Genomic DNA, 26,154 nt, shown 5'->3' with positions numbered 1-26,154 from the left:
TTGTACATTAATACCCAAGAAAGTAACCAGAAGTGGCATTGCGGTAGTTTAAAGGGCTCCTCAGCAGGCTACATTGTAAATTTCGGTTATACACTGGAAGCTGTAAAACGCTGTCTGAGGAGTACTTTACCAAAATAATTTTTCAAATAGATTCAATATTGGAGGAGTTCAATTAAACTGTCCTGTTGCCATGCTGCCAGGAGGTGAATGTCACTGCCGACAGTCTCTCTCTCTCTGCCTCTAGTAGCGTTCCCAAGTAGTGTTCCTTCCCTGCTTTGTCCCCTACCAGAACCTAGGGACACACTGCAGTGTCAAGCCCTGTCTCTTTTTTTCCCCTTTGCTTCCTTTTTTGCTGCGTTACACTTCGGCATTGGATGATTAGTCATGGTGAGTGACAAAACACGCTGTGAAGTGGCTTTTGTTTGTGTGACCGTGACTCTCTGGCTGGGAGGGGACTTCCTTGAGAGGGAAGGCACGCAGCTTTTGGTTTGAGGTTTCAGCTCTTTTCGCGGGTGTGCAGCGCCGTAATATTTTGCCGGCACGATTGTCAGCATGTCATGTATGCACTATGCTTGTTTGCTTAAAATGGCCAAACCTGGTGAGGGGCCCATTTAATTGGTAAAGCACAACACACGTAATTCTGAAATGTGGGTTTGGTCCCCACCTACTGCAAGTTATCTTTTTGTCCACTTTCATTTCCCTTTTAATGATTATTCTACATTTGAATTTAACAAAGCAATAAACTGCCCCTATGCTTTCTCTGGCTTCATTGTCTGCCGCTTCATCTAGTTGTGACTAAAAAAGGAAATTGAGCTCCTCAAATCCCCCTGTTCTTCTTGCTTTTTCCTGCTGTAACATGTAAAATAAGGCAATGAACAGCAAGAAAAATCAGGTATAGGCTGTATCAGGGATATAGCCACAGTGAGGTATGTGAAATGTCTTGTGTAACTGCAGACGGTGTGGACTGCAGATGGTGAATGGGCACTAGGGTACAGAAATTACTTACTAACCAGACAAAAGTTGCATTTATTCAAATATTGATACAGGCATATTGCGTGTTTCTTGTGGACGATGCATGCGGGCGCCCCAACGAAGACGACGAACGCTCTCTGGCTCTCAAGCTGTCGGCTGAACTAGCCAGTGCTGCAGTTATCCTTTGTAAATATACTCTGTAAATAGTCTCCAGTTCTTAATCTTTCGTTCGCGTAATATTTTGATGGAGGGTGCTGTTCCCCATCCTCGCCACAGAGCTCCGCAGCGGCCGCACCATCCTGCTTTCCGCCATGGCTCCTGGTGACAACACCTCGTCTGCTTCTACTCCTGCGACCCCGACAACAATGTCTGTCACGGTTACCAAACCTCGCGATCCTGGCATATTCTCTAGCCAAGATAATGTCGACATTGAGGACTGGCTCAGCCTGTATGAGCGTGTTAGCCGAAGCAACCTCTGGGACCCTACCATTATGCTAGCGAATGTCCTATTCTACTTGGGCGGAACTCCTTGTGTCTGGCTCCGGACACATGAGCATAAGATCCCTAGCTGGGATGCTTTCAAGGAGAAGCTCAGCGACCTCTTTGGAAATCCCACTGGTCGGCAGCTGGCTGCCAGAAAAGAGTTTGCTACATGAGTTCAGTCTTTTACTAAATGGTATGTCTCGTATATACAAGATGTGCTCGCTCTTTGCCGGAAAGTCGACGTAACAATATTGGAAAGCTTATATGCAAAACCTAAGTTACACCTAGTGGAGGTCTTAAGGTCTAAATTTGCAATCATGCTCGCACGCTATTCGTGGTGGACTCATTTTACAGAGAGCATTTGAGGACTGGGTAAAGAAATTACCTCCCTACTGGTGATGCCTGAGACTGCCCTGCAGTGCTCGAACCCTCCACACTTGATTGGGGTTTCTGCGCTTGTCTTAATCTCCTGAGCTTGCACTCTCTATGGAGAGGGACACATTCTGCCGTAGTCAGAGGGGTTGAATATCTCTCAATCTTCACACCATTTCTGGACCATGTGTATTGAATGCAGGGGGGGCATAGCCAAGCAAGCATTAGATTTCTACAACAATTTGCACACTTGTCGGCCTTTTAACTCCTGATGAGCACGAGTTTGAGTTTGATAAATTATACCTACATTGGCATAGTGGGCTCTCTCAAACGTGACCATTGCTGCTTGGATGGACAAACATACTGCCGAGCTATGCCTCTCTGTAGCACGAGGCTAAATTTAGCTGTGATTGCATCATGCATGGCACAACAAATCCGTCATTTGTGCACACGACACATGCCTCATTGAGTAGTGGTTTCTTTCCTCTTTACAATGATACCACATAAGGCGTGTGGGTAGTACGGTTGCAAAGATATACACAGTAATGTTATAACATGTTTTTGTTACATGTGGTTTTAGCAAGCGACCCTCGTCTGACAAGTCTTAAAGACGTTTCAGGTCAAAAAGAGGAATGTTACTCTATAAATTTTTGTTCAACTGTATTGAGACAAAATGTCAACTTGTATACTTAAACAACACACCTTTTCTGGCTCATTGTTTTTATGGTGAGACATCCCTTCCAAGCCTACAGATGATAGAAAACTCATGATTTCGACTGCCTGTAGAGGAAGTTATATTTAAAGAGAGTCCTCTTGTCCTCTTTGTGGACCATTTTCCAGAAGTTAACTGCTGCCCAATGAGCTTGTGGCGCAGATGCATGTTTTATTCTTGTGTTATTCACTCTTCTTTTTGTTTTTCTCTGTGATCTTCATCCATTACTTCCACTTCGCTCTTAACCTCTCTCTTATTCTACACACTATTCTTATTCTAAGTACCTTTATCCTTCTGGAGTTAGCTGGCATTTTGTGCCCCTACTGGTGGCTGTTTCCAGCTAGCTCTATTTCTTTCTCCCCTCTGTATTTTTTTATGTGTACAAACCTAATAATGATAACAATCTGCATGTTATTACGCCATGAACCTCGTGGTAAGGAGCGCAACTATTTGCATACAAGTGTACCACCGAGGACAAACAGTCAAGGAGATCAATGCATGTTAAAGAAAGTAAAGAAACCAACAGATGCAACCTTGTACAGCACTAGTTGTTACCTGACATGTATATGAGCCATAGCTATTACAGTCATATGCTGATACCAGTTATTTAGAAAACACTCAAACTTGTGAAGTTTATGGTCAATGTTCAGAAGGATGACACAACAGTCAGCTGTAATTTACTTTGTTGAACTCTCTTGAGAAATCAAAGATAACAGTCAACCTGTAAATTATTTTCTAGTGTGCAAAAAGTTTGTAACGAGGAGTAGCTGTGTTTCACAAACGCAGACTTTGTGTGTGAAATGGGTAGTAATCTAAGAGTTTTTGCTGTCAATGCTTTCATCATTGGCAAATATTGCAGTGGTGTTTTGACAAGAAGGAGCACTAACTTTACAACATTAGAAACATCTTGGTGCTGATGTGAGCTGGTATAATGCATGTTTAGTGTAATAATTATTGCAACATTCCATGACGCTTAGACAGTGCAGTACGTATTTTCTGCAAATTGACATATCATCTGTTTGCACAATATTTTTTTCTATAGCAGCTTGTAAGCGCTAAATTTTTTAGTTTTATTTTCTTGATGAGGTGTTCACCCAAACTAACCAAGTTTATTGCTTTCATTTGAAGGCGCTTTTCCCCTTCACTGACCAAAAACAACCAGTGGATTCGAGAACGAAGTCATGAGTCATATGTCAAGAACTATTCCATTGTCTATCCGAATGATGAACCTCTTGCCTCAAGAAACATGCGGAAAGATCCCTTGCATGAGGTGATGTGTCATTTACAATCTGATATAGTTTCCCATGTTTATTGACCTTTTCTAAAGGCTTCCCTTGATTTTTCAGGTTCTTTCCCAGGCAGGCTGTGTGTTCCAAGAGCGACTGGGTTGGGAACGACCTGGTTGGTTTGCTAAAGACAGCCCTGCACCTGTGAGACTGTTTTCTTTCTTTCTTCGCATGCAAATTATATACTGGAACTCTTCAGTTTGGCTTGAAAAATACAAAATAATGTTCAAGTCTGGTTAATGCAACTGTACTTAAATTTAGGGCTGCTTATAATTATGATCGGTCCGGTGGCTTGTAGGGGTAAATACTACATTATTTCTCTTTAAATGTAACACCTTGTGTATTCTTTACTGACCTCCCCCCCCCCCCCCCCTATCTTGGCACATGATGGCAGTAATTAAATTGCAGAATTATGTTTACAACTTGAAGCCAGAATAGAAAATTGCACTCTGCACGTGCATGTGGGACTTAAGTTGCATACCCAAGCTACAGAAGAATCTGAATTTTTGTAGGGGAGTGGGGGCAGGTCATCATGTTCAACTAGCTTCTGGGAGCAGCTGCACACTTGTCAGCAAAATTTGGAGACCCATATACCTTAACCGCCACAGTGGGCTATGACGTTGTGCTGCTGGGCTCAAGGTCATTGGTTCGGTCCTGGCCGGGGTGGCCAGATTTCTGTGTGGGCAAGATGCACTAACATTCGTATACTATGATTTAAGTGCATGTTAAAGAACTCCAGATGGCCAAAATTAATCCAGAGCCCTCCACTACAGTGTCCCTCATTCCCTCATGAGTCATAACCCACTGTGCAGCTTTTGCACGTTAAACGCCATAATTCAAAATCGTCTTAGCTTTCTTTTTTTTTTATGCTAGCTGTCTGGCGCCTGTAGTGCTCAGTGAATTGATGCACTCTTTGAAGAAAGCATTCAAGAATGTTGCCTCTTCAATGCATGTTGCCGCTATGTACATATAGTTTGCTAGAGTACTGTTTTTAACATTTTAAGGGCACACCAAAGGGCAATACTCAATCCACTAGGGTTGAGGATTGAGCGAGTTGGTATTGCATGCTAAAACTAGTACTGCGTAATAAATTAGTAATGAAGCAATGAAGTCAGTGCTCTGTTCCTTTATCTGGCCGGCGTGGCTTGTTTCTTCCTTTCTATGTTGCGTTGTACCAGTTATACAGTACTCAATCAATTTAGACATTTAAATTATTTTCTCATAACTACATTCATTTGGCTGAAAAAGATTAAATATTACTGGAGCAAATGTACGACAACCTTCACATGCTTGAATTTCATGCTAAGACCTTAGTGCTGGAACGTTAGTGTGACATCATTGATTTCAAAGTACTGTTTTCTTGTATTTTGGCAGGTGCTGTGAGGAAGATGTTATGAAAACTTGTTAGGATGAGCCCTTAGTTTCTTTAGAATCCAAGTAGTCTTATTTAATCTTTCAACAATTATCTAGACCTAACGAGTAGGTGCTGCCAAAATCCATGACACCATGGTAAGCTGGTGCAAGAATTTCAGGACAGTGTTTCTACATGTCTTTCTTTTCTGCATGTTTTCTCGATTTACTAAGCCTTCTTTCATGGTGGGGTCATTTTGCTATTGCAGAAGTGTGATTTACCGATACAGCTTAACTTAATATTCCTCTTTGATGTCCCTTTACTGTACTGTACTGAATGTCAGAATTCGTTAACTATACCATCATGAATATGCCAGGGGTTGTTCACATTTTCTGGTGTAGTACTTGTGCAGCTTGTACGGCCAGCCTTGCCATCATCCTGTGGTTAGAATCATTTCTAGTTGCATTTTTTGAACTATGTTTGCTATTATAAGCAGTTTGAAGGAATTAGAAGAACTTCACTTTGGCCTAGTTGGTATTTACTGCATATCATATTGACCGCAAATAAGACGGGGACAGAGGGAGAGGACACATAAACAGCACACATAAACAGCCCGTGCTGTTTATGTGTCCTCTCCCTCTGTCCCCGTCTTATTTGCGGTCAATATGATATGAAGGAATTAAATTTATACTTATGTGAGGCCGTACCCAGTATTCATGTAGGCACTTGAAATGTGTGCGTCTCTCTCTCTCTCTCCACACACACACGCACGCACACACACACACTCACTCACTCACTCACACGCACGCACGCACACAAACAAACACACACACACAAACACACACACACACACACACACACACACACACACACAGTTTTCCAGAATTTTTAGAGATCTCCTGTCGCAGAAAGCCTAATTCTAGTCCTTGAGCTAGATTATTCAGAAAGGAGCACATTACTTGCATGAGAAATCAAAACAAATATGGAATAAATCAACAAAAATTCTCTAATTAACTCCTTAATTACTTTACTGCATATATGGCAATTTATGAATTGTAGCCGGTTAGTTTGTAAGGTGTGTCCACTTGAAATGAATTTCCACAATGACACCAGTTTAGAGATATGCACCTGTTGTGGTTGCTTAGTGGCTTTGGTGTTGCGCTGCTAAGCATGAGGTCGCAGGATTAAATTTCGGCCATGGTGGCCACATTTCTATGGGGGTGAAATGCAAAAACACATGTGTGTGCTTATATTCAGGTGCACGGTAAAGAACCCCAGATGATCAAAATTAATCCGGATTCCCCAACTACGGTGTGCCTCATAAGCAGATCGTGGTTTTGGCACGTGAAACCCCATAATTTAATTGCAGTAGAACGTTGTTGATGCATTCCCATTACATACGTTTCCCCTTTGCCAACGTTCGCAATCCAGAACACAAGAAATTACGCAATAGAGTTGCGCACATTTTTTACCGGTTCATAGGTTCCCGGAAAATACGATTTTCCGGCACCAACATTCAGTACGTTGCCAAACTGCTATCGTATGATACATTTTCCGGCCGCTAGATCCCATGTAATCAAGAAAATATGCGAGGCGAGTGCGATCGAGAACAGTATATAGGTGCTTGCTGCGGCAGCTTCACTGCAATACTCACCCGCCCGTCTCGCATGAAAACGCCAACATGTGCACTCAGTTTCTCATTTCAGTACCAGCAAATTTTCTCCAAGGCCGTCATACGCCGCATGCACAACTATCACTGCTAATCCTATTGCGAAAAGTATCTTCGCCTATCTGTTTCACAGCGCATGGTGCTGTCGGAAGCGTATAGCATGCTTTTAACAGGCGATAACCGAAACGTTCCGCCGTTGCCTACTGCAGACTGCGATTGTATACATTTTTCCGCCACTAGGTCCTATGTGAACAAGAAAAGGGGTGAGGTGCGCACGATCAAGAACAGTATATAGCGGGAGACGGGCAGTCTCTCGCGAAAAATGACGGCGTGCAAAGTTTCGTATTCCAGTACCAACAAATCCTAGCCCAGGTCGTCGCATGCTGCATTCGTAGCTATCACCGCCAAACCTATTGCGATAAGCATCTTCACCCAGTGGCGTAGTCAGAAATATCGTTCGGAGGGGGGGGGCTCATGTTCCAGCTTGGCTTACTCCATATAGTATTTGTGGAGGGATCAAATACAAGAATAATAACTGCATTGCAATTGTCAAAGATACTGCAAACGAATTTTTTAACGCTGTGCAATGTCAAGACAAGTGAAATATGTATTTTTTCATGAAAGTATATACTCTTATGTCCCAAAAATTGTGCCCGAAATAACTGATTTCAATGCTTCCATTTTTTTTGTCTATTTAATAAGCAAAGAAAATATCGCACCAACTTTAGAACTACTATATCAGTTTGAAACCAGCAAAGCAGTGCATGGTGCTGATATGAAAAATGTAAAGGCCGTGAAATGAAGTTGAGGACAAATATTTTTATGAAGCTTTGTTATTCAAGAACCTTGTTTACAATTTTGTACATATGCAATGGCCAGGGAAAAATCTCAATGACGCTGTCCTTCATTCCAATGTATATTGCGGGATGAGCTGTCACCGGTCGTGTATTGTGAGTAATTGCACCGAAATTATAGTCTCAACAGAGAGCACATATAAAAAGCAGGAGTTCTGCAAAATATGCGAAGGCAAGTCAAATGAAAGTGAGCCAAATGCGAATATGTGACAAATGGGGCACTTTATTTTAAAAGTAATCTCCATGAGCATTTAGACATTTGTACCTCTGACTAACGAGTTGCGTGATTCCTGTCTCATAAAACTCCTTGCGCTGCAGCTTCAAAAAGTCTGTAACTGACTCCTTTACGTCATCGTCCGACATGAATCTGGTTCCTTGAGCTGTTTTTTTTTCAATTTCCCCATATTGTGGAAGTCGCCAGGCGACTGGGCTGGACATCCGCCAGGTCTGGGCTGTCTGGCGGATGTTGCAGCCTTTCCCACTTGAACTTTCCCAGTTTTGTGTTAACCACATCAGCGATGTGGTGACGGGCATTGTCATGGAGCAACATGAGCCTGTTCCTGAGTTCTCCACGTGGTTTGTTCTTGGTTGTGACATGCTGCCGATCCGGCGTTTCACAATATCGAAAACGATTGAAAGTCTCTCCAGGTTTAGCCAATACGATCAGTAATGGCCCCTGATGATCGAAAAAAAGTCAACAGCACCTTTCCAGCGGAAATGATGTCCTTTTACTTTCTTTGGGGGTCATGAATTCGAATGTTGTCACTCTCAGCATTGCCATCGTGTTTCAGGCTCGTAATGGTGGCACCATGATTTGTCCCCGATGACAACTGCAGACGAAAAGTCGTCACCTTTATTGTGATACCGGATCATATGAGTCAAGGCAGCGCCGAACCTCTCCATGTTCTGGCGGTGGTTCAAAATCTTGGGCAACTATTGCGCACACAAGAGCCGATGACCGAAATGTTCATGAATTATGGTGTGAACCGAACCGTGACTGATGTTCACACGCTCTGCCAGTTCATCGATGCTTATCTTCCGTTGTTGTCTAATCAGCTCACCAACCTTTGCAATTGCATTGCGGGAGATTGCACGGTGGCTTTGGCCTCGTCTTGGATCGTCTTTACAACTTTCACGTCCTTCTTTGAACTGTTTGCTCCAACGCTTCACAGTGGCCAATGAAATGCAATGTTCAACATACACGGCAGCCGTACGGCGACTAATTTCTTTTCGGGAAACACCTTCAGCTGTCGAAAACCTCACGACACTACGCTGTTCCATTTTTGGATCATCCATTATGTAACGCAACCAAATTCAACCCAGTGTATGAGAGCATTAAAGAGCATTTATCCTCACGCCTGCGTGTCACTCTTTTAATAAGAGGTGCCTGGGTGCTGCACGCACGCCTTGCACATAATGAATCGAACCATTATTGCACGGGATGGGTTGGCTCACTTTCATTTGACTCTCCCTTGTACATTAGAAATGCAGAGATGCAATGAAATATACAGGTGGGAAGATACAGCTTGATAAATGGCAAGAAAGTGTCACTGGAAACAAAGTTCACTGCACATATACACAAAACCTCGCAACAAGATATTTAAATATACGTGCAAGTCTCTAAAATTCTACGTGGCTTAGAAAAAGTCACTGTATATAATGCATCGAGCACGGCAAATAAATATCTTGGGCAATCACAGATTGACAGATCGCAGAATCCACAGGCCCCCCCTTCCTACCTGCCCCCCCCCCCCCCTCCCGCCCACCTAGCACTCCCCCTGATGTATCGCACGAAGCGCAAGGCGGCGCGCTTCCTGCCCGCTTTTCTCCCTTGTGTGCACAAGACTGAGCCACCATCGTCGGTTCACCCATGCCTTCCCCCCCCCCCCCCCCCCCATGCTTTCACTCACACATGCAGCATGCGGCGCACGGTCATGACGTTATCGCCCTTGGACTTCATACGGAACATGAGGGTGACAGCGACAGCTGGAATGCGCCTGAAGTGACCATATAATTGCCATCACAATGATGTAGTAAGAGTATCCGGCAACTGAAGCGTCCCGTGGCCCTTTACTTTCTGCAAAAGAAGTAACGAAATCGAACTTTCACCATGCGGCAATTCGCTGTGCCGCAACAATGTCGTTTTTTGGGGGGGGGGGGGGGCACTGAAATGAAAAAAAAGAAACGCAAAGGAAAGCATGTTGGCTGCAATCAAATGCCTACTGTGGGCACCTAATGTGGCTACTGAAGGAATATCGAAGAAAACGTGAGACGCTTGGTCTTCAGAGAACCATACACATACTGCTCGGTATCCTACATTGGTGAGACAAGACTTTCCGGCGAGGTTGCGCTCAAGCGAACACGTTGCAATACGTCGAGTCCCCACAGTGATGGCGGCGAGCACCCATTGTTTCTTTTTCTCGTCTGCTAGCAAGAAGGTGTCCAAAACTCTGCCAGGTGAAAATCCACTCGGCCAGAGAAAAATGATCCGTGCACCGAAGTGCGCCGAGTGCTGGTCGGGGCAACACGAGAAAAACACATGCACTCTGGCTCGCTCTGGCAGCCTGCGGGTAGCGAGAACAAGAAAATTGAAGAGGTTCAATGTGTCCGCACGAATAAAAGTCAAAGTAGAAAAATAAATAAGAACGTAGTGATCTTTGCTGGCATCTTAGTGCCAGCAAAGTTATCTTAGTGTCTTGACATGGATGCTTTGGCGCAGGTGAAAAAATTGTTGTTATTCTTATCTATGATATGACGGCACAAATGAACCACCACAACGTTTCGTCTCATTGGACGTCGTTGCGTGCTTTGTCAACTTGTCTGATGGTGTGTTGATTTGATTTGTCTTATTGTATGGTCCAATGTATGGACAGGCCGCCATTGGAATCTGAACCTGGCAACGTTTAACGTTAGAACGCTATCTAGTGAGGCGAGTCTAGCAGTGTTATTGGAGGAATTAGAGGGTAGTAAATGGGATATAATAGGGCTCAGTGAGGTTAGGAGGACAAAAGAAGCATATACAGTGCTAAAAAGCGGGCATGTACTATGTTACCGGGGCTTAGCGGAGAGACGAGAACTAGGAGTCGGATTCCTGATTAATAAGGAAATAGCTGGTAACATACAGGAATTCTATAGCATTAACGAGAGGGTGGCAGGTCTTGTTGTGAAACTTAATAAGAGGTACAAATTGAAGGTGGTACAAGTCTATGCCCCTACATGCAGTCATGATGACCAGGAAGTCGAAAGCTTTTATGAAGATGTAGAATCGGCGATGGGTAAAGTCAAAACAAAATACACTATACTGATGGGCGACTTCAATGCCAGGGTAGGCAAGAAGCAGGCTGGAGACAAGTCAGTGGAGGAATATGGCATAGGCTCTAGGAATAGCAGAGGAGAATTATTAGTAGAGTTTGCAGAACAGAATACTATGCGGATAATGAATACCTTTTTCCGCAAGCGGGTTAGCTGAAAGTGGACGTGGAGGAGCCCGAATGGTGAGACTAGAAATTAAATCGACTTCATACTCTGCACGAACCCTGGCATCATACAAGATGTAGACGTGCTCGGCAAGGTACGCTGCAGTGACCATAGGATGATAAGAACTCGAATTAGCCTAGACTTGAGGAGGGAACGGAAGAAACTGGTGCACAAGAAGCCAATCAATGAGATAGCAGTAAGAGGGAAACTAGAGGAATTCCGGATCAAGCTACAGAACAGGTATTCGGCTTTAACTCAGGAAGAGGACCTTAGTGTTGAAGCAATGAACGACAATCTCATGGGCATCATTAAGGAGTGCGCAATAGAAGTCGGTGGTAGCGCCGTTAGACAGGAAACTACTAAGCTATCGCAAGAGATGAAAGATCTGATCAAGAAACGCCAATGTATGAAAGCCTCTAACCCTACAGCTAGAATAGAACTGGCAGAACTTTCTAAGTTAATCAACAAGCGTAAGACAGCGGACATCAGGAACTATAATATGGATAGAATTGAACAGGCTCTCAGGAACGGAGGAAGCCTAAAAACAGTGAAGAAGAAACTAGGAATAGGCAAGAACCAGATGTGTGCGTTAAGAGACAAAGCCGGCAATATCGTTACTAATATGGATGAGATAGTTCAAGTGGCTGAGGAGTTCTATAGAGATTTATACAGTACCAGTGGCACCCATTACGATAGTGGAAGAGAGAATAGCCTAGAGGAATTCGAAATCCCACAGGTAACGCCAGAAGAAGTAAAGAAAGCCTTAGGAGCTATGCAAAGGGGGAAGGCAGCTGGGGAGGATCAGGTAACAGCAGATTTGTTGAAGGATGGTGGTCAGATTGTTCTAGAGAAACTGGCCACCCTGTATACGCAATGCCTCATAACCTCGAGCGTACCGGAATCTTGGAAGAACGCTAACATAATCCTAATCCATAAGAAAGGGGACGCCAAAGACTTGAAAAATTATAGACCGATCAGCTTACTGTCCGTTGCCTACAAAGTATTTACTAAGGTAATCGCAAATAGAATCAGGAACACCTTAGACTTCTGTCAACCAAAGGACCAGGCAGGATTCCGTAAAGGGTACTCAACAATAGACCATATTCACACTATCAATCAAGTGATAGAGAAATGTGCAGAATATAACCAACCCTTATATATAGCTTTCATTGATTACGAGAAAGCGTTTGATTCAGTCGAAACCTCAGCAGTCATGGAGGCATTACGGAATCAGGGTGTAGATGAGCCATATGTAAAAATACTGGAAGATATCTATAGCGGCTCCACAGCCACCGTAGTCCTCCACAAAGAATGCAACAAAATCCCTATAAAGAAAGGCGTCAGGCAGGGAGATACGATATCCCCAATGCTATTCACAGCATGTTTACAGGAGGTATTCAGAGGCCTGGAGTGGGAAGAATTGGGCATAAAAGTTGATGGAGAATACCTCAGCAACTTGAGATTCGCTGATGATATTGCCTTGCTTAGTAACTCAGGAGACCAATTGCAATGCTCACTGACCTGGAGAGGCAAAGCAGAAGGGTGGGTCTGAAAATTAATCTGCAGAAAACTAAAGTATTGTTTAACAGTCTCGGAAGAGAACAGCAGTTTACGATAGGTAGCGAAGCACTGGAAGTGGTAAGGGAATACATCTACTTAGGGCAGGTAGTGACCACGGATCCGGATCATGAGACTGAAATAGCCAGAAGAATAAGAATGGGTTGGGGTGCGTTTGGCAGGCATTCTCAAATCATGAACAGCAGGTTGCCACTATCCCTCAAAAGGAAAGTGTATAACAGCTGTGTGTTACCAGTACTCACATATGCGGCAGAAACCTGGAGGCTTACGAAAAGGGTTCTGCTGAAATTGAGGACGACGCAACGAGCTATGGAAAGAAGAATGATGGGTGTAACGTTAAGGGATAAGAAAAGAGCAGATTGGGTGAGGCAACAAACGTGGGTAAACGACATCTTAGTTGAAATCAAGAAAAAGAAATGGGCATGGGCCGGACATGTAATGAGGAGGGAAGATAACCGATGGTCACTAAGGGTTACGAACTGGATTCCAAGGGAAGGGAAGCGTAGCAGGGGGCGGCAGAAAGTTAGGTGGGCGGATGACATTAAGACGTTTGCAGGGACAACATGGCCACAATTAGTACATGACCGGGGTAGTTTGAGAAGTATGGGAGAGGCCTTTGCCCTGCAGTGGGCGTAACTAGGCTGATGATGATGATGATGATGATGGTCCAATGTACGACTTTAGAAAAGTCAATGCATCTTTGGAGTCAAATGTTTATACCAACTTTGAGCCCACAAAGTTCTGGAATTAAAAATCTAAAGGAAAACTTTGGAAATGTCAATGTGCCTTTCACATCATTTGTTTATTAGAACTTTATACCCATATAGTTTTGGAATTGAAATCCATGCGCTTCGTAGATTATGCGGCCTCCGAGAGATGAAGCGATGAGCCCGCTCGCCATCAAAATGCCCTTGAAACTTTGTGCTCGGATGGGCTCCTTACGTTATACGACTCCCGGTGCATGGGCGTTGCTGCGAAATCCAGCCCGAGTTTGCAATGTTCGTGCTGAAATGTCTTTCCGAGTGCAAAATAGACATTCCAGACAAAATCCAGAATGATTTCAGGCGCCGGGGTTTGTTTTGGTCAGTGGTGCATGGCAGCACGTAAAAAATTTTTTTGGGGGGGGGGGGCGGGGGGGCTGAAGCACTATAAGCCCCCAGCTACGCCCCTGTCTTCACCCATCTGTTTTACAGCGTGTGGCTCGCAGTGCCATTGGTGGTGTACTGCACACTTTTAGTAGGTGACAATCCAAACTCGCCGCCGTTCCCTGTTGCAGGCGGCGCGATGTGGGCATCACATTCGGCGTCGCCCACCAGCTCGATTTCGCTTCGGTTTCCCATCGCCCCCTTCAAACACCGCTCAATAGGAAAACAACAAAATGTGCCTCGGGCCGCCGGAGCACCACTAGCTCAGCGTGCGTCGGCGTCTCGTGCCGCAACGACCTGCGCGATGCTTCGCATTTCGTAGATGTCAACAATAATTAAGTCTGCCAAATTTTTAGTTGGGATCATATGTTTTCCCGGTTTGTATGTTGTTTCTCGCATTCTTTTTCCCCAAAACGTATGAACTAGGTTCTACTGTCATTTTTTTTTTTTTAGATATGCACCATCAAACTTGCCATAAAAATGCAGTGTTGTTGCACTCACTTTTTCAAAAAATGCTCTTTTATGCATTGAAGCACAAAAGTAACTGGAATGCATATGAATTTTATCCCTCAGTTTGGGAAATATCTCAAAGCTGGTCTCATCCTGGAAATTCATTAGTGGATATTTCTTGCATATTCACCGGCTACAATTAGTAAATTGCAGTATGTGCCGTAAAGTAACTAATTAGAAAATTAAGTAATATGTTTCTGTTAATTCGTTGAATATATGTTTTGATTTCTCATGCTAGTAATGTCCGCCTCTGAATAATCCAGCTCAAGGGCAAAAATTATGCTACCTGCCATAAAGGGCAAGAATTATGCTACCCGTTGATAAAACTTAAAAATGATCACCTCATATAGCTGAACCAACCACATCTTATTCAAATGCAAGCCACTTACAGTGCACACAAAAGTAGTGTGGTATTCGCATAACTATTTCTTCATTGCAGGTTTTTGCTTACGATTATTATGGCAGCTATGAGAATGAGAAACACAAGGATTACGCCTATCAGGACAGGTTGAAATTGGATTACACTTTTGATTTTCCAGGCCATCATAAGATTGTGAGTATTCGTTCCTCCTAGCTGTCCTTATAATGGCTTCTTTTTCTTCCAGAGCCGTCATTCTTGCATTCCTTTACCTCTGGGCATAGTCTCCTTTAGGCAGTTTTTGTGCCTGCCAGATCAGCCAGAATGTTTCAGTGTCTTTGGAAGTTCTGCTCACAAGCAGTAAAATCCCCATATTGTCTGGAGAAGTATAAACACTTCCAGAAGGAATGAATAAAAAAAAGTTGTGCTCAGAAAAGCAACACTCAAATGGCAGTGATATTGGCGAGCACAATTGGCATTATTGAATCTCAAATACATGGCCATCATGTTGTCTCCTGCTATGACAGAGGGGTGTCATCGTATGTTAAAGATTACCTTCACATAACTAGAGAAAGCAACTAACCAAGAAAAAAAAAGTGGAATAAGATTCATGTTTTTCTTCTTGCTCAAGTTTGAGGAAGCAATGTAATCAGCCGTCACATGCACAGTTGATAGGACAGGTCTTTTTCTACATCTGGCTACAAGATTCAAGATGCACGAACACCCTGATATCTTGAGCACATTTCATATGGTGACCTAACTGTGATAATGTGTATCACATTTAAGCTGACTGAACCTATGCCGCAGTATTTGCCCAAATGTAACATAAAGAGGGAGCTCTTATGACCCAGAAAAATTTTCTATTTTTCAACTTCCTAGACCACTTTTGTTTTAGTATCAGCTCTGTTACCCTCATTCCACTCCCACTTCATTGCTGGCACTTAGCCCTTGTGTGTGTGCATGTCTGTTCTTCCTGAAACAAGAAACAATGCTTTCCTGCAAAGCATTTTCCACATGGTTGTTAAGCTTGCTGGGCTTTATAGTGCAAAACTGAAAAAGAAAGAAAATGTTTCATTTTACAAACAGATCACAAAAAGTTTCGCCAACAGATCTTGCAATGCTGGGTGCATGAGGTATTTGAGGACATAATGATAACTTCAGAAATAGCAACAATATTTTGTACAAGGTTCAAAATATTAATTACAAATTTTTTACTCTCCTTCTTTACTGATATGTCCAAACTAAGGCTTCAATAAAAACCACCTTCAGCCTCATTTACTGACTTAATTTGACTTCGAAAATGGCTGTATGCTTGAATCGGATGGTAAGGGCTGATGTGGGCCAATTCTTCCACAATAGCAGCATTTAGGGAGCTTTTAGCATGGTTTAGTTTTTGTTAGTCTCCGTCTAATTGGTGCCCTACAAAGCAAAATAGAATGCTTTAACATTGGGATCTTACTTGAATGTCAAATTTAGGGTGATGCGGTCACAAAGTTTACAGCCAGCCAGTCTTGGGTCGCACAGGCCCTGTTGGAGAAAGGAAATCAATTACTTATGAGTGGCACCTAAGTACCTCTTGCACAGAGAGCCTGACTGTTAACTCCGCCACCTTGACGCTGTGTGTTAGTGGCTATTATTGGCTTTTTATGGGTCTCACTATTGATGGCATCAGCCTGCTTGAGAAACTCCATTGCCTGAATGATGTTCATTCACTGCCAGTGCATGTTTCTTTTTTGTCACAAGTGAGAAGTGGGCATGAGCTCTTTTCTCATCCTAAAAATGAAATATTCTGCCACGTTTAGTAAGGCAGAAATCTCCAAGTCACTGTAGTCAATGTAAGGCGACCAGGACTAAATGAAACTTCATCTCGTATGTCAGGCTGGAAGCGGTTACGCTGGAATAAATGTGCTTAGATAGGCTACAGGGGGGTTGACGAAATCAAAGTTAAGCGCTTGCTCAGATGAAATGAGAACATTAATGTCTACGGGAATTCGGTGTTGTGTCGTCAAATACCTCATGCACCATGTGTGTTTCTGCAAATGCACATACGTTTTTGAAGGTAACAACTACTCTTTTCATCATTTTCATGAAGGAGAAGCAGCAGCAGTAGATTCAATAAGTTTTTCATATGCTTGTCTTAATACCATGTCTTAGCAGGCCATTTTTGTGCTCTTCTCTGCTTGTTCTCAACTGCCCATCCTCACTAAAGTGACAGTGTGCTAAACCTATTTTAGCTACCCACTGAGATGACTCAGTGGCTGTGGCATTTTGCTGAAGTGGAGCACAAGGTTTCATGTTTGACCCACCAGATGTGGCAGCCACATTTTGATGGAGGCAAAATACAAAGGTCACCATGCCAAGCATTCAGTGCACATTAAAGAATCTCCGGTGGTCAAAACAGTCCAACATGTATTGGTGGCTCAGTGCTATGCCATTGTGCTGCTGAAAATCAGATCGTGGGTTTATTTCTTAGTTGCAGAATACAAAAACACTCATATTCTATGCATTGGGTGCACGTTAAGGAACCACAGGTGGTCAAAATTAATCTGGAGTCATCTACTATAGCGTCCTCCACAGCACATTGCGCAGTTTCAAGACATTAAACCCGATAACGTAACAATTTCTGAAATTTAGTCCAGGGCCCTCCACTGTGGTGTCTTTCATATATCTCTCATAGACACTGTGCTTCTTGAGGATGTTAAACCAGATGAATCTATTGCCCTTGAATATTTTGTTTAGCTAATTTTTGTTTCTGTATGTTTAAGCAAGTACTATTTAGCTTGGCTATGTTACAATTAATTTAACAAGTTAAAGCAGAATTTTCATTCATGCAGCATGGTTCTTAATTTTGTGCTTCTTTATTTCACTTTACCTGAACATTTCTTAACAATGCAACATGTCGTAGCACGCCTATAGGTCTATCAGCTTGGCTGAACTTTTTTAACTACTACAGGAGCTCTCATACTTCACTGTTCCACTAGCACAGCATTTTGGAACCTGTGCATTATTGTTTCTCACTACACAAGTTTTGAGCAGGAGGTGCTGGGCCCATTCTTTGTGTGTGTGTGAGAGAGGGATTACCCTTATTTACTAACTGTTCTTTGTCCAAGTTGCTGGCACTGGTGTCAAGTTGTCATGTGGGGCTTTGGTGTTCAGAAATTAACCATTTGTGCTGAGTGTGCTGCACGAGGACACGCCAGTTCCATTCTCATGCAGAATGGGCCAGCCCCATTCTGTACGAGAACGGAACTGACACAGAACTGGTTCTGAACTGGCATGAACGAGTTCATGGAAGGTGAATTGGAAGAGGAATTGGAAGATGAAGGTGAATTGAGCGGTCCTTATATCTGTGAAAAACTGGACTTTGTGCTAAGCACTACATCGAATTCATTCATTCCTGCAGCTCTGTTCATAGTTATGCTCAGTTATGACTGTATCACTCTTGTGTTTTCTTTGCCATCACAAGTGCATTAAAGATGCTGTTTAACTTACATGCTTGTGCCTGAGCATTCTATGCGTCCGCTTGGCAACTGGGTGGAATAGATGAGAAACAGCATGCTAAAGGCCATTGAATAACTAGTAGCACTGATGGCAACAGACAAGTTATGGCAAGGCTTGCCAAAACATATTGTGCTTCTACGTAGTGGTGTGCGAATACTCGAAACTTCGAATATTAAATTCGAATCGATTAATATTTGATTCTATTCGAAAAACAGTTTTACTATTAGAAATGTTGGAACCTCCAAAAATTGCTACTGCCGGTTTTTCTAAGTCAGCTTCGCCGCAATACAATCGTGTTAGGCGGCGAAGCATGCCGACTGTGTTGCGGTGAAGCATACTTGCCGTGCAGTGAAGCGTATCAGAGGGGGGCACTGTTACTGGGTGCCTGCAGGTGCTTATGGCTACCCGAAAATATCAGCTCAAGTACCCACACTGTGCTGCCTCTTCATGTAGCTAGACAATACCAGCCACCAGGTGGAAACTTGGCACTACTAATGGTGTCTACTACTAATGTGGCTTAGTGTTTAAAAACAGTTTCCAAACTACAAATTTGACCATGTAACAAGCTTGGCAATGTATTTAAACCTTCGCTCTAATGTAGTTGAGTACCACCAGGATGCTTCAATGGCAAATTAAATTAAAAACCTGGTTTTAGAAGAAGCAAAGAAAATTTTGATACCAAGGAACCCAGATATGTCATCAACAATGAAAGCTTCTGAAGAGGCTCCTTCCTTGTCAGCACTGTTGAAAGAATTTGATGAGCTCATCAACCAACAGCAATTTTCACTTGCTTGTGGCTGCACAGGTTGAAAGATATGTGCATGATAAAATGTTACACCAATAATATCCATGTTAGTGGTGGCATATAAGCATGGTGCCCACTGTTGGCCCGGCTTGAAAAGAGATGCCTGCTGATAACAGACACTGGTGTGTCTAGTGAGCAGCTCTTTTTGGTATCTGAAGGAATTGTGATATTGATATGCAGGAGGGTGTCATTGCTCCTCGAACATGTCGAGCAGCTACCCTTCCTAACTGCTGCTGTGATACTGTAAAGCAAAATGTTGTATGAGAGAATTTTGTTGACCACATACCATAATTTTCCCCTACGTGATTTGCTGTGCAATAAACTTGCTTTCCTTTTTTAATACCTCTGGCGGGTGAAAAAAAATTGCATTTTTGCAAAACCAATAGTCTTCGAAAAATATTCGAAAAGTATGAATTCGATACACACTTGCTTTTCATTATTATAATTCACTTTGAAATTGGAAATTTGATATTCACACTCCCTGCTTTTAAGCGTCGTTGCTGCTAGCCTGCTGTTATGCCAGCAGTGAAGGTTGCTGTGCAGCCAGTTTTCAACCAGAAGAGATGGTGTTTTGAATATGCTGCTGGTTACTGCTTAAACATACTGACCTTCATGCATTTGTCAATTTTTCTTAATTTAATGCAAGTCCTCTAACATCACTTTTGGCAAAAGTGTGACAGTAACATTTAATCTTTTAATTCCTAAGTGATAACCTCAATTACCGTCTGTGTTGCATAGTCTTTGTTGATGTTACTTTCTAGTACTGCAATATTTTCATATTCTATAAAAGCTGTTATTATTACTATTGAGGTGAAAGCCTTGAGTGGCTCATACCCCTGATGGCCTTGAAAAAAAAAAAGCTGTCCGGTCCAGTGCTACAAAAACTATCATCATCAGCAATCGTTCCTGCCCCCCTAAGCAAGCAAAAAATGCAATGGCTAATCCCTCTTGTAATGCAAAGTCTACAACCATTCATGATAGTGAAGTGTACAGTGCATACATTCATTGGAATCATGTGTACAACATACAGAAACGCTGCGTCTAGTTGAGTGGTACAAAAAAAAAAAAAATGTGACCGTCTCAATGGCTCATACCCCCAATAAGGCTGAGGCTACAAGCGCTCAGCAAAGTGAAGCAAACAGTGCATACATTCATTGAAATCATCCATACATCACACACAACAGCATACATTTCAGTGCCCTGCTGAGAGGATGCAATGTAAAGGCAAAGAGAAACGTCGCTGGCATGAGTCTGACCCCGCTATATGAGCATGTAAAGTCGCAGCTAAGCATCAAAAACAAGCTGAAGAATCCAAAATGCAAAAGCAGCAATGCGACATTGTGAGATGGCACATTACCAAGTATGCAGCAGGCTTTCGCTGTCGCATGCCAGAGGAGTGTAACAGGCTGCCGAATTTTGGTTCTTTAAATGTGCAGTCTTATTCTACAAAAAATATAATTCTAATTAACTCACCCCCCCCCCCCCCAATCTTCGTTTTTGCTCCGTACCCCAATTGCTCGCAAAAATGCTGTAGTGAATTAGCCTTATGTAAAATCAGTGCAGAATGGTGGGGTCAGAAGCCATTGCACTAGGAGCATGCATGACACAGGGTTTCTCCCTGAGGTGATGTGGTGAAGTGTGGCAGACAGTACCTACCCATGACTCTGTGGTGATTTGGCAGGCATACAACTAAGGAGCCTGCACTTTGGATTTGTCTCAAATGTCTCACGCTTATTCGTGCACTACATTTTCAGATCAAAGAAGAATGTCTGAGTTGCCGAAAGAATGCGGCCATCTTCAACATGTCGTACTTCGGAAAATTTTACATTACCGGACCTGATGCTCAAGCTGCGACAGACTTCATCTTCAGCAACAACATGTGCAAGCCAGCAGGTTGGATCACACTCTTTCGTGCTTGCTGAGCAAGTGTCCATAATTTAATTCTGCTGCAGTTTTAGCACAAACATTTTGTCATGACAAAATGTGTGACCAGCAGTTATTTTGCAGAGTGTTGTTAAAACAGCACAATATGTGAGGACGAATGTACACAAACAACAGAACGGGCGTTGAAAAATCAGCAACCGTCATGTCATATGTGTACTTTTTGCCCTCGTCCATAGCGCTGTTTTAAGAGCATTCTCAATATCAAGGTATTGTTATTTTGCAGCATTCAGGTGCTGTATCCTTTTGGTTTTTAAAAGTTATTACACATTTTGTTTTATCCTAGGAATATGTTCTGGTTCGGTTGCCTGAGTACCCACATTTATCTATTGTATTAACAAAATTGTGCTGGCACACTTAATTAAAAATTTTCAGGTTGCTTAGTTATTTACTTTGCATATACGATTCCTCTCAGCCAAAAGTGTCTTGTAGAGCAATAGAGTACTGTTTAGATTTTGTGTTAAGGCAGAATGTAAGCTTACTGTGATTTATGATTTCTAGCTAATTGTCTGCTGCAATACACAATATGTAAATTTCTTATCATGCGCTGATACGCTATTGATGAGACATCCTCCCAAACATAGCAAATTGCTACAGAGGAAACCCATACGGGTTCCTCGAAAGAGAAAGTTTCGCAGTTGAAGGAAAATTCGTCCTGGTCCGGGACTCGAAACCGGGACCACCGCCTTTCCGGGGCAGCCGCTTTGCCATCTGAGCTAACCAAGCGGCTAGCAGATGGCAGGGCGAAGTTGAATTCATCAACTAGAAGCAAAGGCAAGAGTTTGACGTAATAGTTCTGCAGAAACCTGCAAGGTGGAGAGAAGTGATTAATAAAGGGAAAATTAGACAAATGTTGCCATAAAGCATAGGAACTGTATTTTAATATAATTTGCTGCTTTGAGCAGTGATGTGAGTGTTTACTTATTTCGTTGTAAGGTATTTTCTCTGCAGCTTCGAAGTAAAACCCCTTTACTGTAGTTAACGGGTGCACAATGAACTTCTGCAACCTCTTTCTCTTGCACAGGAGTAGCTTACTTTAAAATTTTGTGTTCCCATTATCTAGAATGCTGCATAAAAATATGCTGTGTGGCAGCAAAATATCAAACCCTTCAAAACAGCTAAGGCATTGAGTAATGCTTTAGCAAGTAGAGATAATTATCATAATGCTTGTTTCTAAGTATTTTTGTGAATGTGTGAGTATTTTCAACCCAACTTTGATGGCTGCATTCACTGTGTGTTTCTTATGCACTTACTGCATAGTGCGATGACACGATGAAATGAAATCATTTTGTTTTGATGATCTTTGACAGGTTCCACGACATACACTTGCATGCTGAATTCCAGAGGCATGGCAGAAGCTGACCTGACGGTTAGTGTCATAGCTGCAGGAGAAGGTTCTTCGTGTGACCCCAAATTTAATGGTGAGTAGACTGTGGACCCAAATATTTGATGAGACCTAGTGTAATGAAAATAGGCATTTCTTGTTCAGTGCGTTGAAACATAATTCAAGTAGTGTAGCTGAAGCCAGGTCAGATTGTATGTAACCAATATTAGTAACCAAGATTTTATGTAACCATTCAACCTTGTTGACTGTTTTACCGTTTTCATTGACTAGCACATTATTTATTTCCCAAGAATTTATCACCTGCCAGGCATTATCACATTTTATCACATGCGTCAGGCAGGAAGATACAATCTCTCCATTGCTATTCACAGCGTGTTTACAGGAGGTATTCAGAGACCTGGATTAGGAAGAATTGGGGATAAGAGTTAATAGAGAATACCTTAGTAACTTGCGATTCGCTGATGATATTGCGTTGCTTAGTAACTCGGGGGACCAATTGCAATGCATGCTCACTGACCTGGACAGGCAAAGCAGAAGGGTGGGTCTAAAAATTAATCTGCAGAAAACTAAAGTAATGTTTAACGGTCTCAGAAGAGAGCAGCAGTTTACGATAGGTAGTGAGGCACTGGAAGTGGTAAGGGAATGCATCTACTTAGGGCAGATAGTGACCGCGGATCTGGATCATGAGACAAATACCATAATCAGAAGAATAAGAATGGGCTTGGGTGCATTTGGCAGGCATTCTCAGATCATGAACAGCAGGTTGCCATTATCTCTCAAGAGAAAAGTTCATAACAGCTGTGTCTTACCAGTACTCACCTTCGGGGCAGAAACCTGGAGGCTTACGAAAAGGGTTCTACTTAAATTGAGGTCGACACAATGAGCTATGGAAAGAAGAATGATGGGTGTAACGTTAAGGGGATAGGAAGAGAGCAGATTGGGTGAGGGAACAAATGCCAGTTCGTGACATCTTAGTTGAAATGGGCATGGGCAAGGCATGTAATGAAGAGGGAAGATAACCGATGGTCATTAAGGGTTACGGACTGGATTCCAAGAGAAGGGAAGCGTAGCAGAGGGCGGCAGAAAGTTAGGTGGGTGGATGAGATTAAGAAGTTTGCAGGGACAACATGGTCACAATTAGCACATGACCGAGGTAGTTGGAGAAGTATGGGAGAGGCCTTTGCCCTGCAGTGGGCATAGCCAGGCTGCTGCTGCTTGCTGCTGCTGTTGCTGCTGATAATGATGATGCACTACACTGTTTATGGTGCACATATGTTCTTATGTGTTGCCGTTTTACTTTGGCTTGATGTTATGCACACCCGTGCCTAATTTTCAAGACATCTGCTTCTCTAAAGATCATTTCAATTACACTTTTGAGGTTAGTATTGACCCTTTTTGTGGCGATCCCATGGGCGCTGCCATGTTTGATCATGTGGTGACGCATCCATTGCTTGCCTCAACTGCCTCCATTGCCTCCGTGTTTGCAATGGGTATGTATGATGCTGGTGCGACTTAGCAAACCTCTGTTTCAGGAGATATTGTAGACAATGACTGGGTGGACGGCACAAAGCTTTGGCCACAGCTTCAGAGAACGTGCAAAAGCACTTTCAGAGCTGATTAAGCTATGCCCAAACAGCGCGAGCAGCGTATATGGTGCTTATTCTAAAAGGGGGGCCTTATATGTATTCTAAGCTACCCATACTTTCCGCTTATGATTTGAATCAGGATTAATGTGTTTTGTTCTTCATTCTTTATTTGGCAAATATTTTAAAGCAGTGGCTCGTCACATTTCTGACTCAGTAAGGGTCTGTTCGATTCGCCTGCACCACTGTGAACTAGTTCACTACGGTTCATGAGAAGTTCAGAAATGCTGCAGCTTGATTTCTGAGGTGCAGGCCTAGCGAGACACTCGAAATGAATGCCAAGGTGCAGTGCAGGCGTTATGTTTTGTCAGACTAATGTGCACGAAGTGTGTAAGTTTGAGAGGTCCTGAACTGCAGGTATGATCGGCTTCTGGTGCGTAAGTACACATCACACTTGTGTATGCATGTCAGACATGCTAAGTGGGGTTTTAATGGTGCTCGTGCCCGTGTGTTGCGTCATCTGCTGCAATGCTGCTTCGCACCTGTACGCCTGCACGAAGTCGGCATTGACTGTGGAGTGGGTGCAGCAAAATCATGAACCAGCCCTGCACCTTACCTGCACCTTTTAAACGAACAAAGTGGTTCAGCGGGTGCCATTGCTGCACCACTGAAACGAATGGCAGGGTGCAGCACCTCGTGAACTGGTTCAGGTGGTGCAGGCGAATTGAACATGCCCTAAGTTTCCTTGGTGCGATCACTATCTGATTATTTAATGTCTAATCGCTCATGGATGTGCTCTGTTCCGGTAGATTTGTCCTTGCTGTGCGCAAGGCTTGAAACATAGCTGTTTTGTACATTGTAATACCTTGTAGCAAAGATGTATTATCACTAGTAACTTGCTTACTCTTGTGAACCGTCAGGAAACATTCAGCTTTGACCACTCGTGTGCTGCCGGTGTAGTCCGTCATTTATTGTGCATATATGGTGTGCATATATTCAAGTGTGTGCCCATTCACTTATCGACAAGTTGACGATAGAGTGGGCATAAGTTTACGTGCCAGTTGGGGTGGATGTGTGTAGATACTGTGCATGAAAGTTACTATGACAAGAAGCAGTGCGACTCCCTTTGTCATTGTTTAACGACCCTCACTCTTGCCAATGTTCCTGAGCTGAGGACATTATTTGAAGGATAGCGATACAACGCTGGCGGATGAGCAAATTTTTGTATCCTCAAGGAAAGCCGTACATCGCGAAGTGCCAGTAACACGTGCAGGCAGTTGCAGCAGTGGTCCGCAAACTTGGCCACACATATTCATTCCATTCTATAATATGCCAGTCACTATTTTTGCAGCCAACTACTGCACACGTTTTCAATCCACGTGATTCAATCCAACATGATTGGAGCGCAATGCGTGTGTGAAAACTCAGTTGCACTTCCGACAGCTGATCGCACAGTATCAAGGTGGAAGCGGTAATGGCTTCGTATTCGTGCACTGTCGCTGAGGGCACATGTGGCACGCTGCCTAAAGCACCATCTTGTTTCTCTAGAGCAAACTGCTCTGCAAAAAGGGTCAATAGTCGGTCGAAATCGCCTTTTGTAGATTTTGTTGTAGCATTTCATGCAGCAATTTAGGTGCGATACTCTTCAAAAACAACAGTTTCCATAACTCAAAAGAGGCTCACCTGTGAGTTACCTCATGTAGAATGATCCACATATCACTCCTCTGTGGCGTCACCTTCAATAAATTAAAGCTTTCAGAGTGCAGAAGGCAAAGTCATGGTCGCTAGCTTGTTGAACAGAGTCAGTAGTGCCTAGAACCAGCTACCATATTTTCCACGAAGAATCAATATATCTTTTCAAGAATAATGTTTAAAAATATTGATCGTTGCCCTCAACCTGACATTTACACACTTCGGACTTATCTGTGAGGCATTCTTCCTTTTGGAAAAGCATGTGTTTCCATATATGAAACTCTCTGTGGTCATTGCGCTATGCGATAAATAGTGAGCACCAGCATCGGTATGAATCTGGCCGCTAAAGCAGACATGGGCAAAGCAGTACTGCATAGGAAACTTCTTCCTGTTATGGTACGCCAAAATGCTTTTGTGCAAAACTTTTCCCCAAGAAAAACTGCCACACATCACACAGCACCATGACGACAGTAGCGACAGATGAAGCAGCACCTCTGAAATGAATACAGAAGTGAAAGCA

General features: G+C 43.0%; 1 protein-coding gene across 6 annotated transcripts in view; it reads left to right on the top strand.

Moving 5' to 3' along the window:
- The window catches only part of Sardh (Sarcosine dehydrogenase), a 156,922-nt gene that overhangs the window by 40,445 nt on the left and 90,323 nt on the right, over nt 1–26,154 (top strand). For all 6 annotated transcript variants that reach the window (XM_070539006.1, XM_070538997.1, XM_070538999.1 and 3 more), the window contains exons 10-14: nt 3,668–3,809; nt 3,886–3,969; nt 14,849–14,962; nt 20,828–20,966; nt 22,325–22,435. In XM_070539006.1, coding sequence (XP_070395107.1) covers nt 3,668–3,809; nt 3,886–3,969; nt 14,849–14,962; nt 20,828–20,966; nt 22,325–22,435 — 590 coding nt within the window. The remainder of the gene's footprint in view (nt 1–3,667; nt 3,810–3,885; nt 3,970–14,848; nt 14,963–20,827; nt 20,967–22,324; nt 22,436–26,154) is intronic.

The sequence above is a fragment of the Dermacentor albipictus genome, chromosome 1 (genome assembly GCF_038994185.2).
Source record: "Dermacentor albipictus isolate Rhodes 1998 colony chromosome 1, USDA_Dalb.pri_finalv2, whole genome shotgun sequence".
In the NCBI taxonomy this organism is placed as follows: Eukaryota; Metazoa; Arthropoda; class Arachnida; order Ixodida; family Ixodidae; genus Dermacentor; species Dermacentor albipictus.
Note: the sequence above shows the minus strand (reverse complement) of the source record. Positions and strands in the feature narration are given on the sequence as shown.